Raw genomic sequence first — 19403 nt, forward strand, 5'->3', positions numbered from 1 at the left:
TCTTTGCGGCTGTTACTGTACAAACCATACAGCCGCAACCCACGGCCCCACACTGCTCCAGCCCCGGCACGGCGCAGCCATCGGAGCCGAGGACCCTGGCACTCAAAGTGTGAACAACGCCAAGGTAAAGGATGTCGTCACCGAGGGACGACCAGAATAGAACCCAAATCCCTCGGCTCCCAAGCTTGTGTTTGGCACTAATTGTGCTCCCTTCTCCGCTCATTTGAGCGCATCAGGTGGAAAAAGGGGGGGTTGCAGGAAGGAGTGCGGACCCCGATGAGCCAAGTGGGCCAGGTGGAGGCCGCGGCGTGGACGTCCACACGCCTCGAGACCCTGGGCACGCTTTCGTCTGGTGCTGAAGAAGATGAAAGCGGCCAGCACAAACCCCTGGGACCAGGAACTGGAACTAGGTACCTGCCCGTGGGGCGACCTCTCTCTCCCTTCCTCGCTGTGGAGGCCTTCCCTGTAGAACCTTAGCTGGGAGCGCTCCCCTCACCCCTTGCTTCCTACAGCGCCACTCTGCGCCGCGCGCCCCAAAGGTGTCCCCTCTAAGAGGCGATGGCGCGCGCCCGGCCACCCCGTTCCCAGCCCTCCTGGGAGAGCGTGCAGCCCCAAGCGTAGGCAGCACTACTAGTCCGACTCTTTGAGTTTCAAACTTCAGACGTAGTGGGGGATCGGCTGGGTGGGAGGGGGACAGGATAACCAAGTGCGTGCGCCACGGTTCTGCGCAGCCGGGCACGACCAAACACAGCATGTAGACAATGCGCGCACCGCCCCCGTCCTCTCTTGTCTCCCTCTGGCTGGCGGGTGTCCTCCCTGAGCACCGTCTCCCAGCCGAGGATGCCTCCAGGACACCGGCTGCAGGACTCCTGTGCGCCGAGGACCCCGGGGATGGGGGGAGCGTTGGGGGGCGGATTCCTAACCAACCGTTTCCCAGCCCGCCGGGGTGGGGCCAAGCCCAACGGCCGAGCCTGCGCAGTGAGCGTCCAGGTCCGCGCCGCACTACAAGTCCCAGAAGGCCACGCTCCGCCGGGGGCGGGGCCGCCGCTGCAGCCTTACCTGTCGCGAGCTCACACACTCCTTCCCCCACTTAGGGTTCTCTTCCCCGGCACCCTCCCGTCCCAGCCGGGTGTCCTTTCCACCCTTACAGCCTACTTTCTGTTGGGAGGCCCATCGGCACCCAGGCTCTGCCCGCCCCCGCCACTGCTCACCGGAATGCGGTAGTGCAGGCCGGACAAGCACTGGCCGCGGCCACAGCTGGCGGGGGGAGGCGGGAGGGCCTCACCTGGTCGCACTTCCGCCCCTACGGGGGCTTTTCCCGGAAGGCAGTGCGCACGCGCTCGCTGCGACTCCGGCGCGGCCGACTTCCGCTCCCACTGTGCCCCGCGAGCCGAATCATGGATCACAGTGGTAAGGAGGCGGAGGCACCGGGGGTCCCTGTTTGATGCCCCCCGGGGCCGGCGTGGGGACTGGTCTCCCGGCAGACCATAAGGGAGAGGTGGGATTCCTCTTGCCCCTCGGCACTGTGAAAGGTGGCGGTGAGAAACAAGTCCGCCCAGGGGCCCCCTTCCCGGGCCCGGCGGGGGCCTGCTGCTGCTGCTGCCCGGCCTGTGCTTCCCCGGGTGGTACCCGCGTCCTCGGAGCCGTCCCGGAGCTGCGGGGGGCTCGGCCCGGGGTGCTGCGGCCCTCGGGGACGGGGTGCGGGTGGCAGGGCACTGTGGCGGTTAGGAGCTCCCAGCCCGAGCGTTGGGAGTGGGACGGGCAGGCTGGGGGCGGAGTGCTGGCGGCGGTCGCCTCCGATGCCGGGTATTGTCCGTGTGCGCTCCTCGGGGTAACCCCGAGACGTTCTCTGGAAAGGGGAGCCGCAGCAGAATTCTCGGAATCCTAAATCGGAGAGCAGCGTGCAGACCTGAGCCCTTGAACGTGCCCGGCGCGCCCCGGCCGTGGTCCTCCTCCCTGATCATCCTGAGCTTTTGCAAAGGGAAGGTCTGAAAACCAAGGCGCCCTCATTCCTCTCTCCCAAGTCGGAGTGGCTCCACCCTTTGTTATGGATGTGTGTGTGTGTGTGTGTGTGTGTGTGTGTGTGTGTGTATCCCGGCTTCCGCTTTCGGACAGTGAATGAGAGCGCCTTTGTCGTCTCAAAAGTGCTGCGTCCCCACACCGGCCCGAGCACCAGTAGCGGGGCAGGGGGTATGGGCTGGGTGGGGAAGGCGTTTCCTCGTTTTCATGCGTTGATTGGACGCCTGCTTGCATCAAGTTAATCTACCGGAGTGTCTTGTTGGTAGTGGCGCGCGCGGGCGCGCGTTTGTTTATAGCCGACACTTCCTGGTACCTGCAGGAGAGGGCCCGGTCTCTGCCGATATCCTTGTGGGGAAGGTAGACAGTGTTTTAGGAAACAAAACTAAATGTTTACATACCTTAGTAGATAACCAGCTGCTACCGAGAGGCTGGTAGGAAGTTTTCCCTCGGACCTGGTGTTTTTGGAAAGAGGCCTGGGGAGTGAGAGGAAGCCGGCGGTGGAGGCAGAGCCTCTGCAGCGGAGAGGGCCTCTGCATTGCCCAGGGAGCAGGAGGGGGAGAGGGGAGCCCTAAGAGGAGTTGCAGAAGGCAGGCGGAGGCAGCGTGCTTCCGGATTTTACAGGCTGTTTCAAAAACCCTTCAGTTTAAGCGAATATGAGGCCATTGAATAGGACACGCTCCGCAACTATAATCGCCGCTACCCCCATGGAGAACAGTGTAAGGGAAAAAAGCTAGAATAGGAAATAGAACGTTTAGGAGATGATGAAATAAACCTGAAGGAGGATTGGTTTAGTGAAGGTGGCTTCGTGTAGTGAAAAGGAAGAAGAGTAGGTAGGTGGCATAGCTTTGTGGTGGAACTTCAACTTGTGTGGATGTGTTGTTTGGGAATCTGGCAGCAAAAGGAAGTGTCAGCTTCTGGCCTCAGCAGCTTGGTAATAATGAATGTTAGAGTTGAGGCCTTTCTTTCTCTCTTTCTTTCTTTTTCTCTCTCTCTTTCTCTCTTCTTCAGGGATACAGGAACCTGGGCACAAAAGTTTGCTTTTGAATTGCTAAGTGTGACCTGTGTGTGAGGCTTAGGGAGGGGAAAGTTAGCTGCTCAAGGGAAAGCTGGCCAACAGAAGCAGATCTTTGAGACTCAGTTCCCTCTCGCTGATGCCTGTGCGCGTGTGTGAAAGCCCTCCACAGTGACCCGGGGAAGCCCACAGGAGAATCAGGCTGCAGGGGACCCCAGTGTTTGGAAATGTCCTGGAGTTGAAACTTGATACTAGAGAAGCAAACATGGAAGTTTAGCTAGAATATTCCTCTTCTGAGAGCTGGGAGTCAAGTCCCCGCAACAGCACAGAGGCTGCTAGTTTAGAAAATTGTTGCATGGGTGGGTATGTCAAATAACAGTACTTATTTCAGTTTCTGAGTTTGCCTGAGGAGGTCATGTTATCTTACAATGAAAGAGAGCTGAACAGCTGGCCACTGAGTTCCCTTTCAGATCTCCCCCAGCTCCTTCCTTCCTTTTTTTTTTTTTAAATATATATTTGTTCATTAGCCAATATCCTTGTTCCCTATCAGAATCTAGTATCAGGTTGTTTGATGTGAAGTTACAGACCTAGAAAAAGTGAAACTTTTCCTGAGAGCTGTAATTGACACAAACGCACACACCTGTGTGTGTGCTTTTGGCAAAGAAGTGCCTGTTAGCTAGATGAGTGAAGACTTCCAGCAGAAGCAGCAGCTGAAAAGGCTCATTTCAAGCCTTTGGGAAGACTGATGAAACATTTGCATATTATGCAGAAATGGCCCCTTTAAAGATAATGCTGGAAAGCTCAAATGGAAATTGAAGGTTTTTTTTTTTTTTTTTTTTTTTTTGCTGCTTCTTTTTTTTAAATGTCAGCAGTTTCCCTTTTATTATATACAGAGAGAGAGGCTGAGAGAAAGATCTTCCATCTGCTGATTCACTCCCCAAGCTTCTACAGTGGCTGTGCTGATCCAAAGCCAGCAGCTTCTTCTGGGTCTTCCATACTGGTGCAGGGTCCCGAGGCTTTGGACCATCCTCCACTGCCTTCCCAGGCCACAAGCAGGGAGCTGGAAGGAAAGTGGGCCCCCAGGACATGAGCTGGCACCCACATGGGATCCCAGCGCATGCAAGGCGAGCACCTAAGCCACTAGGCTACTGTGCCATGCCCTGAAGAAACGTTTTCTAATAGACTTGTTGTGTAAATTTTTCCAAGAGCCTCCCAATTAATAATTGATTCATTTCTCGAATTAACACTTTGTAAGATTTACACAAACTTTGAGATATTCACAGCTCTTTCAAAATAAAGCCCTGAATCTTTTTAGAAAAATCATATAATTAACTGCATCATAAAATGATAATAATAATAAAATGTTAAAAAAAAGAAAAATCATATTTTGTAAAAGTAATATGCTTTTTTAAAATGGCCTCTCCTTGAATGGCCAGTTACTCTTAGTTTTCACTTTCTGCATAATGTTCAAAGACTTTTTATGGTTATGGGCTTTGCGTTCCATTACTGTATTGAAAAGGGAATTGTGTTGTATGTTCTGATTTGTAATGGAATCAAACCCAGAAAGTTGTCATTCACTGTGAAATGTTGTGTGAACTTGCACCCTATGGGGCACATGGCAGAACGTTAAACTGCAGGCTCTTCCAGGTCGTGTCCAGACTGCTGTGAAAAGGACTCCAAAGTCATGGGGGTGGCTATTTGCATCATTCCCAAAGGCAAAGCCATCAAAAAACTTTGTGGTGTTGGAGGGACAGTGTTTCTCTTTGTCGTATCTTGCTGTGCAGGAGAAAGGGCAGCTGACAGGCTTGTGGTGGCTGTGATGGAGTCAGTTGTGTTCAGTTGTTCTCCCATCAGAGAACTTGAGTGTTGGTTTCATAGGTGATATACGAGCCCAGACTTCAGAATCAGAAAAGTCAGTTACTTACTTGGCCCCAGTTCAAGTGTGGAGCCCCTGTATCCTCCTGAGCAAGGGTTTCCCATTCAGTGCCCAGAGTAACTGAGACACATATGTAGCCCTAGAAATGTTACAGCACAGGCAGTTAACACTTGTTTGTGCTACTAACTGGTGTGATAATTGTTGCCATACTCCAGGTGCTTTTCAGAAAACCTGTCTTACATTTTAGGAAATAATCACTTTCCTTAAAATGTACTTACATTTTCCGATTCATTGGTTATTTCGCTAGTGTTTGTGTTTGCGCTCAGTTATCCTGACAACACGGTTAGTTTTTCAAATTTATTGAGTATTTGCGTTATATGCTTGGTGTCAGATGTGGAAGTAAGGGTAGTTTTGATACTTTTCTCTTTCTCCTTTAGTCTCTTTAACTTAAAGACAGAGGTTCTTGCCTTAGATTTATGAAGGGTTTTATGTTTCTGTAATTCTTCTCGAATTCTACAGAAATTTTATTGTTTAGGTTATGTCATTTATTGTATTTTAAGGGGTTTCTGTATCAAAAAGGGTTAAAGGTACAGTTTTAAGGGTTTCGCCAAAATAGAAAAAATGATTGGTTAAACTTACACCAATACAATATGTAAAAATCATAACCCAGTTTTCTAATCTTTGATATTGTTGTATATGTTGTATTGATACCCATGGCAGGATAGTCTTAAAAAAGAAAACCAAAATGAAATTATGCTTTTTCCCCCCTTCTAACAGACAATGAGTTACAAGGCACTAACAGTTCTGGATCACTTGGTGGTCTTGACGTGCGCAGACGAATTCCTATAAAGCTCATCTCCAAACAGGCCAACAAAGCCAAGCCTGCCCCTCGCACTCAGAGGACCATCAACAGGATGCCCGCCAAGGCCGCTGCTGGCGAGGAAGGTAACCGCATCAGGCAGCCTTTCGGGTTTATCTGCTCGTACCAGGAGGTCCATGTGATTCTGTCTGCCTAACATAACTGTCTCTTCTTTTAAGCTTATGACTCTTTCCCTTTTTGTTGACTTCTTATTTTGGCACATTTTGCTTTGTTCCTCCCTTTCAAATACTTTGGTTTGGTTTCTTTTGTTGGTAACAATAGCCTTGCCCTCTCCCTCCTTTTTGATCTAAATAGTATTGTGGAAAGCATGACATGGAAAGTTCAGTGTCTTTCTCTTCTCACAATCCATTTCTTCAAAAGTAATTTCTGCTAGGCTGTTTTAGAGACTGGCGTTGCAAATCCTGGCTGCTCCACTTGCAGTCCAGCTCCCTGATGATGCGCCTGTGAGAACAGTGGAAGCTAGCCATGCCAGGGCTCTTGGCACCCAGGCTGGAGACCAAAGTGGAGTTTAGGCTTCCCATGGCAGCCTTCGGGAAGTGAATCATTGGTGTCATCTCTCTGTTCAACTCAGCCTTTCAAAGAGACTTTTTTTTAAGACTGTTTATATAGAAGATTGGCTCTGTATAATTGCTCTCCCCCTTTTTAAAAATTTTATGTTTAATGTTTACATAGTTGAGAAGGACGGATGCCCGTGTGGGCCACTGATTAGGGTGGTTTGGGTCGAGGAGTGGAGGAAGGTGAATGGAAGACATGTTTCCAGTTTTGTTTTTTGGTTTTTTTTTTTTTTTCTCTTCTGTATCTTGTGGGGAGAAAGGGAACAGTCATTTGATGTATCTTAGTGACCCAATGTGGGAAAAAATGTTCCCAAGAGTGTCACTTGAATTGTTTTGATAGTTCTGAGATGTGGTTGGTTTCATTGCTCCAGAGTTGAGAAAATCTAAGGTCTATTGGTTGACAAAGTCTGCCGTAGTGCATCCACGATCCCAGGAGCACACTGCAAAACTTGGCCAGGAGTGCTGTCTAGCCTGTTCTGCTTTCCGTCCTCGGACAAGGTACTCAACATACTCTGCTGGCCTAGATGAGCTGGCTGTTACGTCCCGCTTATGCGTCTTGATGTGCTGTCCACTGCACAGGCATCAACAACCGAGGAGGTCCAGTCCTGACACATGCCTTTAAAAGTTGAACCACATATGTTACAGTTTTTCTCTGTGGCCAGAGTTTGAGTCCAACAGAGTCCCCCAAGAAACCGTGTTGGGGGTGACCCCAGACCTGCCTTTTGGTGTGTGCCAGCTAGTGCAGGGTCTGGCTCAGTCTCTCAGCCGCATCAGTCTGTGCACATACCCATGAATGCAGTTGTCTCCAGCCCCATCTCCCGTGCAAACCGACAGGTGCTGCGGCCTAGCCCACCCTCCCTGCCACACCCTCAGCCCTTACACATGCTAGCAGGAATTACAGCCTAGTAGCGGTGACCCCTCGTAATTCCTATCACCTCTGTCTGAGCCTCAGTTTCTGAGGATGCCAGCATGTACAACAGTCTCGTCTGGCCTGCCCCACATCCCATCCATCTGTTACACAGCCACGGGTGCTGCAGCTTAGGTCAGCCTGACCCATTCCCACACCCAGCGCACATGTGTGCTCTTGCCCTGTCCAGCCTAGCTTGTCCCCAGTCCTGGCACTCAAGCTTCGTAGAGGAAACAGCAGCCCCATAGAGAGGTCCGCAGTTTCCCTAGTAGGCCCACTTCCATCCCCAGATTTTGGACTTGCCTGGGAGAAGGATGTGTGGGGGGGTTACTGCTGTCCAGCCAGCACATGTAAGTGCCTTAAAAAAAAAAGACTTAAATACCTTTTTAAATGCTTTGTGTATAACTGCTTTTTAAAAACTAATACGCATTTGATGTTTTTTAGGCTTGTATGGGTGTACCTCATTTGCAAAAATAGGTTTATTTCATTATGGGTAAACTAATTTATTTTAAATAGTTTTGAGTTTTGTTATAACAGTGTTAGAGCAGATATCTTTGTTCATGTATACTTTGTAGAATTCTGCACTTTGTACAAATTTTGACATTTATTAAAGAAACAAACACTTATTTGAAAGGCTGAATGACAGTGAGAGTGATAGAGATACATTCAGTCTGCTGGTTCACCCCCAGGAAGTGTCCAGCGATCTCCCGAGGGGACGGCAGAGACCCAGGTGCTTTGGTAGGAAGGTAGACCAGAAGTGGAGGAATCGGGACTCAAATACACACCCCAGTGTCCTCTCCCCAGTTTTCTGTTTGGCTGTTTCTTCAGATTTTTTGAGTTCTTTATAAAGCTGATGCTCCCCATTTATCTTTTGAATTTTGTCTGTGAAGTGTTTGTTGTAGAGACGTTAAATAGTCTATGCATCAGATGCCCAGTCCTTGTTACCTCCTGGTTTTATGATGGTTTTAGAATGGCCTTCCCTTACTCCATGTGTGTGAGCCAGTTTTCCTATCTTATCTGTCAGTGGGCCACATTTGGTCCCGTTTCACCTAGCCTTACTGCTATTCAGCCTTGTCTGTTTATTGTAGTATTGTGCATGTCTGCTTTCATGTTGCCAAGCTGGGTAACTGTGCTAAACACCATGTGACTTAGGAAGCACATGAGGATTTACTGTTTGGCTTTTTTTTTTTTAAGGTTTATCTTATTTGTATTGGAAAGTGAGATATACAAAAAGGAGGAGAGACAGAGAGGAAGATCTTCCATTGATTGATTGATTCTCTCCCCAAGTGACTGCAACGGCTGGAGCTGCACTGATCTGAAGGCAGGAGCCCAGAGCCTCCTCTGAATCTCCCACATGGATGTAGGGTTGCAAGGCCAGATAATAAAAAGCCAGATAGTGGGCCCAGTGTGGTAGTTTAGTGGCTAAAATCCTCGCCTTGCATGCGCCAAGATCCCATATGTGTGTCGTTACTAATTCTGGCGGCCCTGCTTCCCATCCAGCTCCCTGCTTGTGGCCTGGGAAAGCAGCAGAGGACAGCCCAAAGGCTTGGGACCCTGTGCCTACGTGGGAAACCTAGAAGAGGCTCCTGGCTTCGGATTGGCTCAGCTCCAGCTGTGGAGGCCACTTGGGAAGTGAATCAGTGGACGGGAGATCTTCTATGTCTCTCCTCTCTGTGTATCTGACTTTCCAATAAAAATAGATAAATCTTCAAAAAAAAAAAATTTTCCCACTTCTCGTTTGCTTCCTCCATTTCCTCCTGCTCTCAAGCCCATAGCCTTTTTTAGAGGGAACAGTTGTTAAGGTGATTATTGAATACTTTAGGATTAGCTGATTTAAAACAAAAGGAAATTATGTTTTTCCCTAGGCATTAATTAAATTGGAGTTTTGGGTACCAGTGTATCTGAGTGTGAAACGTAATGATAAGAATACAGCTTGAACTACTCTGAAAAATGATAACATGCTATTAATTTCCTTGGCTGTTGATCTCAGTAGTTTTCTGCATTTGAAAAATTGGTTGTTTTTCTTAGTCTGAATTGTGCGTGACACCACTTTTCATAAGGAATGGATGGGTCATGTAAGTAGTGTTAGGTGTCCAGTGTAGATTGTAAGCCCACCTTTATTTTTAACTGTACGTTTATATTGGAATTGCTTAATTGCAGTTTATTGGAGTATCTCTTACCAACTTCAGAACGTTCTTGTTTCACCGTTTGTATGGGGGGTGTGTGTCTGTCTGCACAGGTGCTGTAATTTAGCCAGGAGGGTAAAGTTGACCCTGTGTGCTTTGGCTACTCTGTTACAGTTCTAGGGCCAAAAGAGCCGTGAGAAGCCTGGTACCTTGGAGAGATATATTGGTCTTCTCAGCTTTACTTTAGGTAATTGGATTCTATCTAGAATTCCCATCAGACTGTTCGCTGATTCTCTGTTCTTTTGTTTAAAATGAGAGTTGCCATCTACATCTTAATCAGACCAGAGCAATTGAGCCTACTTGATCTGCAGCCTGTCTTAAGTTTATTGATAGTGATATGTGCAGTATAGGACAGGATAGTTGTAAGTTTCATTTGGCTCCTGTTATTTGGGGATTAATCAGGAAAGAAGTGAAAGGATGAAGAATGAATGTATTGATTCCTGAATCAGCTCAGATTAGAGCTGAAGAAGAGAAAGTGTGATTTATAATTTACTAAGTAACAAAGTCTGCAGAATTCTTTGATTTTATTATTTTCCTTTTTGCAATAAAATCAGAGTCTTGCAGCATATTGCTTCTGTAGCTAGATTAGAATAAATAATGGTCAGTATACATTAAAAATGTGTGCAACAAATGATGATGTGGTCAGTGACGTTTCGCACTAGAGCTGACCTGGTGAATTGATGCGAGTCCCGGGCTGAGCTTGTTTCTGAAGCTCCCACTGACCGGTGGCCTTATTACAGATCTCTGTGTTGTAGTGTTCTCAGTAGTGTTGGACCAGAGAATCTCCAAGTATACTTCTTACTGCTATTTCAAACTAGTCTTGATTATTTTGTTCATAGCAGAGCTTTGAAAGTCATTGGGTGGGTTTGCCAGAGAAAAAGCCTATTTTGTTAGGTATGTACATTTCCCAGATGAAATTTAAGATTTAAAAAGTGAAAGACTCTTCTCTTTTCTCAGAAGGATTTGATTATAATGAAGAAGAACGCTATGACTGTAAAGGGGGTGAACTGTTTGGAAATCAGCGGAGATTTCCTGGACACCTTTTTTGGGACTTTCAGGTAAGACTAAAAATGAATGCATTAAAATAGGTATTAAATACCTGAGGTGTTTTTTAGAGCAATGTAGAATACGTAAGACTTTCTGTTGTAAGATTTTCCTAATGTTACAACTTTGAATACACATAAGTCATTTGTTTAATGAATGCCTTGTTGTGTTTCCAAAAATAATTTGCAATAATTTTCAGTAAAGTCAAATATGATTGATAACCATTAGCTATTTAAAAACATGAACTAAGGCACAGCAAATGATGATGTATATGTGGGTATTATACCAGGAAGCCTCTAAAGTTTTCTTTGAAAGATGTGTTTATTTTATTTGAAAAAGAGAGAGAGAGAGATCAAAATGGCTACAATGGCCAGAGTTAGACCTGTTCAAAACTTGGGGCCAGGAGCTTTTTCTGGGTCTCCCATGTGAGTACAGGCCAGCCTCCGTGGCTTTCCCAGGTCATTAGCAGGGAGCTTATTGAAAGTGGAGCAGCCAGGATTAATTGCAGCACCCATTTGGTATGCTAGTGTCATAGGCAGGAGATTAGCCTGCAGTACCACCCCTTTGGTCTCCAATTGTTTCAGCATCTTTTATAAAATACCAGCTATTTATTATGGATAGGCTTTTTGGAATTATATTATCCATATGATTTTTAGGAGTAAGAAAATTTAAATTATGTCATTTTAACAGATAAACATCTTGGGTGAAAAGGATGATACGCCAGTTCACTTCTGCGACAAGTGTGGATTACCTATTAAAATCTACGGACGAATGGTAAGCCTGGTCAAATGTGGTTTGTAAATTTGTGTATTTGTGTCCAGGTAGGATCCTGAGATTTACTGAGTAGATAATCATTATTTAAAAACTTAGTTTGTGACATTTTAGTTCAAATAAATGTGAACAAATATGAACTAGCTAAGAGAATTGGGAAACTTGGTCTATTTGATACCAATTAGTTTATACCTACTGTGGTTTTTTAAGGAAACACCCCTTTTTATTTTTGACAATCTTTATATAGTTAATTAAGGCACAAAGGTTCAAGGACTACAGGAAAGTGGGTAAGACTGTTATTTCTACATTGTTTTTCTGAATCTCGGGTAATGGGGGAGGTAAAGGGAAAAGCCCCACCAAGTCTCCTGCCCATCCCAGGTCCCCGATGTGGGGCATGCTCTGAGGGTCTTGCTCAAGTGGTTTTGATAGTTCAACAGTTCTGAATTGCTGCCAGTCTTGCCATTCCAAGCACAATGAAGTCGCTGCAGAATCCACTGATTGACATAGTCCACCTTAGAGTCTCCATTTGCCCAGTTTTTCACTGCCAACATATGGCTGGGGTAGTTGATTGATTTGTTCTGTCCTCTGTTGTGGTGCCAGGTGTCCTCTGCAGGTTCCAATAGACTGCCATATCCTCCATGTGCAGCTGGTTATGCTCTCCACTGCTCCGTCTGAGCCTCTGAGGAGGCTCGGCTCTGGCACTTGCACTCCATGGCAGACCATGGAACCTGCACTTCTCTCTGTGGTTAAGCTTCTGAGTCCGGCAGTTCAACTGGGGAGATCACCAAAGAAACTTTGTCTGAGTGGACCCAGACGAGATTCTTGGAAATGTCCTGTTCTTAACAGACTAGAATAACATCATTTACTCATTTCTGAAGGTTACTCTTTTTTTCACATATAAACGTTTTTGGTTCTGTTTTGTGATATAGTTCCAAAGGCTCTGGGGTTGCCCGTGCCCTTCCCCAGAACCCCCCCCCCGACCTCTTGACTTCCCCTCTGGTTTTCCAATGGATGTCCTTCATGAACAGCCACAGGTCCATCCTGTTGTTATTGAAGTGTTTCCTGACAGGGTAGGCATGGACAATGTCAGAGAGTGAAGGATACTTTTTGAATACAAAGTTTGAATAGATAATACTTGTAATTTCTGAAATTTGAATTGTAATCACTGAAATAAATTTTATAACCCTAACTGTAATTTTATAGTAACTTTAACATGTTCTGTCTTAGCTTTGCATTTGTGTTTGAAAGAAAGATGGAATTCTCTATTATTCTCATGTCTGTGATGGAGAGCATGGTTGATTCACTGTGGCTTTGCTGTAATCATACCAAAGTAACAGTGTTAGACTGTAAATTTTAAAATGTGGTTCCAACAGCATTTTACTGGTGTTCTGATTTACTGTTAGAATTTTTTTTAATGAGTTTTCATGTGAGACTACCAGAAAGAAAGCTAGTTAAATATAGTACATACTTGTTATTTTTACCTCTTTATAAGTTTCAAGAGAAACAAGATGAGGTGAAATATGATTGCAGTGTTGTCAGGAGTATTTAACTTATAAGGGTCATGAGTAAGACAGGATTATTACCTCTTAAAAACAAACATCCATGAGTTAACTTCTTAGGAAAAGGGCCAAAGGTTGACTTGCTTTTGTATAATTAAGAGTTAATAAGTGTTCATTTAAAAAGTGCTGATGTGCCTTCCAGCTGTAGGTTATTACACTTACTGATGTTTTTTATGGAAATATTTAGGTTATTCTAGTATGCCTAATTATAATATCTTTGTTTACAGATTCCATGCAAGCATGTTTTTTGCTATGACTGTGCTATTTTACATGAGAAAAAGGGAGATAAGATGTGTCCAGGGTAAGAAGATCATTATTTTTATTGTTAATTTATAAAATCTTTTTCTTTTCTCTCTTTTGTCTAAGAGAACACTCACATCCACTAGTTCACTTTCAAAATGGCTTATAACGGCCGAGGCTGGGACAGGCCAGAGATGACTGGAAGTCTCCCGTGTAGATGACGTGGACCCAACATCAGTCATCCCCTGCTGCCCATCAGGGGTGACCTGGGAGTAGAGCCAGCACCCAACCCTGGGCCGTCCAGTACAGGCAAGGGCATTGCCCTGCTAGTCCAGACACCTGCGCTCATCTTGTTTAAACAGTTGAGGTTGTAGTGGAATGATTCATAAACTGTGTGGAAAATCAGGTCCAGTGTGTAGTCATGATGAGCCTTTTTCTAAAGAAGATCCAGGTAACTGCTGTCAGTTCATATTGGGGGAAAATGATGAAATCTGCCATGTAGAATTTGGAGTAGTAGTATCAATCAGAAAGGGTTATTAAAATTTTTCTTCATGGAATATTAGATAGTATGGTATGGATTTGGAGCAGGTACTCCAGAATTGAAATCCAAGGGTCTTCAGCTGTCTGTTAGCTGAGTGACACAGGCTGTTTCTTAGACGAGTATGGCTGCTAATAGTACCTCCTTCTCAGGCTAGTTTTAGGGGTGTCTGTGTATCTGTCTTAGCTTTCTAGGCACGTAGTAAGCAAATGTAGGTAGGTGTAAGATCCAGTTCTGTCTTGAGTATGTCTTACAGTACCACCATGACATAGACTCAAACAAATAACGAAAAACTAGGTCCATCTGGGACTGTCTTGAAGGGAGGAGGCGTACTAGAAACAAACGCCAACTTTATGACCAACTCAGAGTTAAGAATACAGAACATTTAATGTAAGAGTAAATGACTTATAATTATCAAATGACTCAGTTAATGGTTTGATCAACTGGCGTATTTAATAATAATAACTTATCTGTACATATGTAGGGCTTAACTGATGATTAAAGACTTTCCCTGTTTCATTTGTTGTTAAGTATACTCTTAAGGTGAAATAGTTTAAAAAAAAAAAGTGAGAGTGGATAAATGTGGTGCATCCCAGAGCTTGGGATTTCCACCTCAGTCCTCTTTACATGATGTCAAGAAAACTAAAGGCAAGAATAAAGTAAATGGAAACTAATTTGAATTTTGAGTCTGAGTCATTAAGAAAATATTAATTTTAGTAATCGCAATCTAGAAAGGCAGGAACTGTACTAATTTCTAATTTTTAGTAGTACATTTGTCTGACATTGCAAAAAATCTTTGTGGACTGTCTGGTTGAGATTAATCAATGACCCTTGAGCCTTCGGGTCATTTTTTTTTTTTTAATTTATTTATTTATTGGAAAGGCAGATGTACAAAGAGGAGGAGAGACAGAGAGGAAGATCTTCCGTCCGATGATTCACTCCCCAAGTGAGCGCAACGGCCGATGCTATGCCGGTCCGAAGCCAGGATCCAGGAACTTCTTCTGGGTCTCCCATACAGGTGCAGGGTCCCAAGGCTTTGGGCCGTCCTTGACTGCTTTCCCAGGTCACAAGCAGGGAGCTGGATGGGAAGTGGAGCTGCTGGGATTAGAACCGGCACCCATATGGGATCCCGGGGCGTTCAAAGAGAGGACTTTAGCCACTAGGCCACACCGCTGGGGCCTCGGGTCATCTTTATACTGCGTTTTTTGTGGGTGTCTTCCACTTAGTTTCTTCCACTTACTATGGTTTGTGCAGCACATGCTGTTGCTAAGTAATACTGTGTTAGTTCCCATTCAGTGGTCAGCAGCGAGACCCTTAACGCTTGTCTGTGATTTTTTGTAAGTGGATGTAATGGTTAGTTGTTTGAGGAAATTAGGTGAATTCAAATCTCAGCAAGAATGAGGTCTCTTTAAACACTCTGATAAATAGTTTTAAATTTATTCTCATGTTAGTATTTCTGAGGTGTTAGAAATGCTGATACTCCATAGGTAATGGAGCAAAAACTGTGAGGGAAGTTGGAGTCTCATTTTAAGTACCATAATTTAAAATGAGCACATTAAAAAAATATTTTTATTTTAGTAAATCATGATTTTTTCCTCCTCTGATTTAGCTGTAGTGATCCTGTGCAGCGAATTGAGCAGTGCACACGAGGGTCTCTCTTCATGTGTAGCATTGTTCAGGGGTGCAAGAGAACCTACTTGTCGCAGAGAGACTTGCAGGCGCACATCAACCATCGCCACATGAGAGCTGGAAAACCTGTTCCCCGAGCCTCGCTGGAGACCGTTCATCCGCCTATTGCCCCGCCTCCCGCTGAAATCCCTGAGCGCTTTATAATGCCGCCAGACAAGCACCACCTGAGCCACATTCCACCAAAGCAGCACATCCTGATGCCCCCGCCGCCCCTGCAGCACGTGCCCCACGAGCACTACAGCCAGCCTCACGAGGATATCCGTGCTCCGCCGGCGGAACTGGCCATGGCTCCTCCTCCACCTCGCCCGGTCAGTCAGGAAACCTTTCGTATTTCAACAAGAAAACACAGCAATTTAATAACTGTCCCTATTCAGGATGACTCCAGTTCAGGTGCTAGAGAACCGCCACCTCCTGCCCCAGCACCTGCTCACCACCACCCTGAGTATCAGGGTCAGCCAGTGGTGTCGCACCCTCATCATATTATGCCTCCACAGCAACATTATGCACCACCCCCACCTCCTCCACCACCTATAAGCCATCCAATGCCACATCCTCCCCAGGCCGCAGGTACTCCTCACTTGGTGTATAGCCAAGCTCCACCTCCACCAATGACCTCTGCTCCCCCACCAATCACCCCTCCCCCTGGACATATTATTGCCCAGATGCCACCTTATATGAACCATCCTCCTCCAGGACCTCCCCCACCTCAGCATGGTGGCCCACCTGTAACTGCACCCCCTCCTCACCATTATAATCCTAACTCTTTGCCCCAGTTCACTGAAGATCAAGGAACTCTGAGTCCTCCATTTACTCAGCCTGGGGGAATGAGTCCTGGTATATGGCCCGCACCAAGAGGGCCACCACCTCCTCCACGAATGCAGGGTCCGCCTTCTCAAACCCCACTTCCTGGACCACATCATCCAGATCAGACAAGATACAGACCGTATTACCAATGATGATAGTATTGTGAACTGAAGATGTGATGAGGAAAAAAAAAAGGAAAAACTTGTGTATAGTCAATGTTGTAACTCAGCTCGGATTGTGTGGGGACTGAACGGTGCCACTTACTGAGGTGGCTGTAAAACATAGGGTCTGGTCTCTTGAAATGCTTTTAAATCTCGACCTTAGGATTGATTTCAAGTACTATAGTACAGAGAGGTGGCTCAGTTGAGCACAGTTATATTTTAACATCTCTGCTCCCTGAGTACAGTAGATTGACCCAGAGGTGACGATTTGTAAAAAATTGAAAACAATTTTCATTGTTCCACTTTGAAAAGTATTGCTTTTGTTAAACCCAATGTTTAGTTTTCCTTGTGATACATTTTGTTAACCTGTGTAAAAGGATTAAATTTCAGTATGGTTGTAAAAATACTATTTTTATGTGAATTTAAGTGCAGCCACATACTGTTTTTAAAAACCCCATGTTACCACTAATTTCCCAAAGCTACAATAAAATCTTAAAGGTAAAAATCTATTAAAAATTGCTCTAAGGCAGACTGTTAAATGATAAAGAATTATTTCACATTATAGGCACTGAAATTTTGAGGTATACTAAACATATAATGCATTTCACTGGGAGGCCTTTCCGTTTGAGGCAGCCTGGGCGCACCAGAGAGAATGCATTGGAATTCCAGGACTGAGCTGCGTCTGTCATCCTAGGAGGCATTACGAGTGACTAAGCCATCTCTGGGCACCGTGCTGGTGGGGGCGCCGTCCCTCAGGCCCTCATTGATGCTTTCATACTGAATGGCTGGAATCAGGATGCACCACACTTAGTAATCTCTAGTAACATTATTTTATATAGAACTGTTTAAATGGTATTATTTAGATGAAATGTGTTCTGTTCATTTTCTTAAGCTAACTATGTAGGACTAAATAGGCTTTATAATATAGTTCCTCATTTCATGGTAGAGCTTGATCCTGTGTTAAGTGGGCTCTTGATTAGATTTGAATCTACAGTTTGACTGCCATGGAGGAATTTGAATACTGTATTAATGAAGGACTTTTTCTTGTAATCACCAACTTACATTTGCTCAGGTTTCATTGCTGTGTGATGAGCTTCTCCCCCCCCCACCCCGTCCCGTTCTAACTTGACATTTAAAAACTATTGTTTTCTATTCCTTCTGTTGCTTAGACTTTAGCATGGAGTCAACGATGAAAACTACCAGATAATTTTGTATTGGAAAAGAAAAAAATGAACTAAATTGTGACTTTCAGTGCTTCCTAAGGTGCCTTTAGAGTCAGCTTTTACATGATAGGGGCTTGTTGCAGTCCAGCTGAGATGACCACTTACAGTTTATACAGAACTCAGTCTAAATCAGCGTTCTTAGGATATCTTCTTTATCCTTTGACTCAACCCCTGTGAAGACCCCCCCCCAATGGTGCATAATAAAAACATGAAATGTGTAGTATGAAGATATCATTTATTAGATAGCTTGTAGGATATAAATTTAGAACATATTTCTTTTGACAAAAAGGTAAGCTGTTGCTAATTTAGCATTTTATGCTGTCAGGTACAGGTAAAACAGATTCTCACCTTGGATAATCCAGATACAAAGTCGTTTCTGAACTTAGACCAGAAGTTAGAAATAATACAAATGGCCGTTTCTGTTTTGGCCAAAAAAAAATTAATACTTTTTTTTTTTCTTTTAAGTGAGTGGTTTTTCACCCTTAGCAGTTTGAGAGTCCAGTGTTAATGCACTCTTTCTAGTGAGAAGTTCTTGTTATTAGAAGCATGGAGTGGGGAGTGAGCCGCCGTTGGTGAGTGCTTCTGTCGCGTTGCTGTGGGTACTTGGACACGTGTGAACGTGGCTTCTCTCCATGCCTCTGTTTAGGAGCTGTTAAAACAACTGTTGGAAATCCAAGCCTTTCTTTGCCAGATTGTCTTTAGAGCTTCTCAGAAGAGCTCTCTTTCTGTTGAAATTTAGAGTTGAATGTGGTAAGTCACCACTTAGACTATGTGTTGAATTAAAAAAAAAATCAGTGTCATAAAGTTTCACTTGTTAAGAGAATAATTAATTAGAGGCTTTACAGTCGGACCTATTTTCAGTTAGTTAATAAGTCAGTGTTATGCAGGGAAGCAGGTCAGGTGAATGTCTTGTAGAGGACAAAATTTTTGAACGGTGTTAGACTTGAATTCGTTAGTTAATGGTTTGAATGAGGGCAGGCAGGTGCAAGGATTACGAAATATGTTAGTGTTTGTTTCCTCAAGGAAACGTGTGAATCCCAGCCTTATTTCAGAGACGCCTTTGAAGCTATGATGATCAGAAGTCTAAATTAAATGTATGTATGTTTCATTATATTGCTCTGAAGACTACTGAGGTGGCAGTTGATTCTTAAAACAATAAAATGGAAGCATAAATACTGTTTTGCCTAGATGAATTCTTGATTAATGATGACGTACTTGGGAAGATGCAACACGTTCCGCATTTATGTTGTTAGTGTTATACGGTAAGATTAGGGTCACTAAAAGATTAAAAGCAACAAGTTGAGTGCTATAGCTCTTCCGGTGGCATGTTGAAGAACATGTGATATTTGGGGAAAGATTTGTTGCAAAAACTTTAAGAAATGATCCAATTTGTCTCTGTAAAGAAGCAGTTATTTGGTTGCTGTGTAAATGCTCATTGGATGTACTAAAATGTGAATGGAACTGGCGCTTGAACACATTTTTAAAACTTTATTATTTGAAAATCAGTTATACAGAGAAACAAACGGCTTCGTTGTGCTGGTTCACTCCTCAAATCCTTGGAACAGCTGAGATTGGACCAGCGAAAGCCAGGGCAACCCGGCCTCCTCTCCCGGGTCTAAGTGTCTCACCAAGATGTAGGGGCCCAGGAAGTTGGGCCATGCTTTTCCAGGAAGCTGGAACAGAAGTGGGGCAGCCAGGTCTCAAGCTGGTGACCATGTGGGGTGCTGGTGTTGCAGGCAGCAACTTAACCCACCCTGTCATAATACAGACCCTGCGGAGCAGTTCTTGTAGAAATACAGGAAGTGGTTCTGTATTCAGTATATAGAACTACTTGAGGCTTTGTCGTAAAAACAGTGGAGGAGTTGTCACCCCTTTTGGAGGTCCTCAGTCCATTTTCATAGATGCTTTTGAAAAACATTTGTGAATATTTGAATAAAATT

At 44.8% G+C, this 19403-nt stretch overlaps 1 protein-coding gene across 3 annotated transcripts; it reads left to right on the plus strand.

Annotated features, from left to right (window-relative positions):
* Positions 1-1379: 1379 nt before the first annotated feature.
* LOC121166798 (E3 ubiquitin-protein ligase Hakai) lies at positions 1380-18636 on the plus strand. Of its 3 annotated transcripts, XM_040996084.1 has the most exons (7): positions 1380-1410; positions 5685-5843; positions 10395-10492; positions 11169-11252; positions 13036-13109; positions 15196-15583; positions 16049-18636. In XM_040996084.1, the coding sequence occupies exons 1-7, from the start codon at positions 1398-1400 to the stop codon at positions 16229-16231; spliced, it is 999 nt and encodes a 332-aa protein (XP_040852018.1). In that variant the 5' UTR covers positions 1380-1397; the 3' UTR covers positions 16232-18636. The 3 variants fall into 3 exon arrangements, with proteins under 3 accessions (XP_040852018.1, XP_040852016.1, XP_040852017.1); XM_040996082.1 differs by having other exon boundaries at positions 5685-5852; positions 10392-10492; positions 15196-18636; XM_040996083.1 differs by having other exon boundaries at positions 5685-5852; positions 15196-18636.
* The last annotated feature ends 767 nt before the right edge of the window (positions 18637-19403 follow it).

This window comes from Ochotona curzoniae, unplaced genomic scaffold (assembly GCF_017591425.1).
Source record: "Ochotona curzoniae isolate NIBS_2020 unplaced genomic scaffold, NIBS_Ocur_1.0 patch230, whole genome shotgun sequence".
Taxonomy (NCBI): Eukaryota; Metazoa; Chordata; class Mammalia; order Lagomorpha; family Ochotonidae; genus Ochotona; species Ochotona curzoniae.

Coding starts and splice junctions, on each gene's coding strand:
- LOC121166798 (XM_040996082.1), top strand. Junction 5,853..10,391: donor GGCCGCTGCTGGCGAGGAAG/GTAACCGCATCA, acceptor CTCTTTTCTCAG/AAGGATTTGATTATAATGAA. Junction 10,493..11,168: donor ACCTTTTTTGGGACTTTCAG/GTAAGACTAAAA, acceptor TCATTTTAACAG/ATAAACATCTTGGGTGAAAA.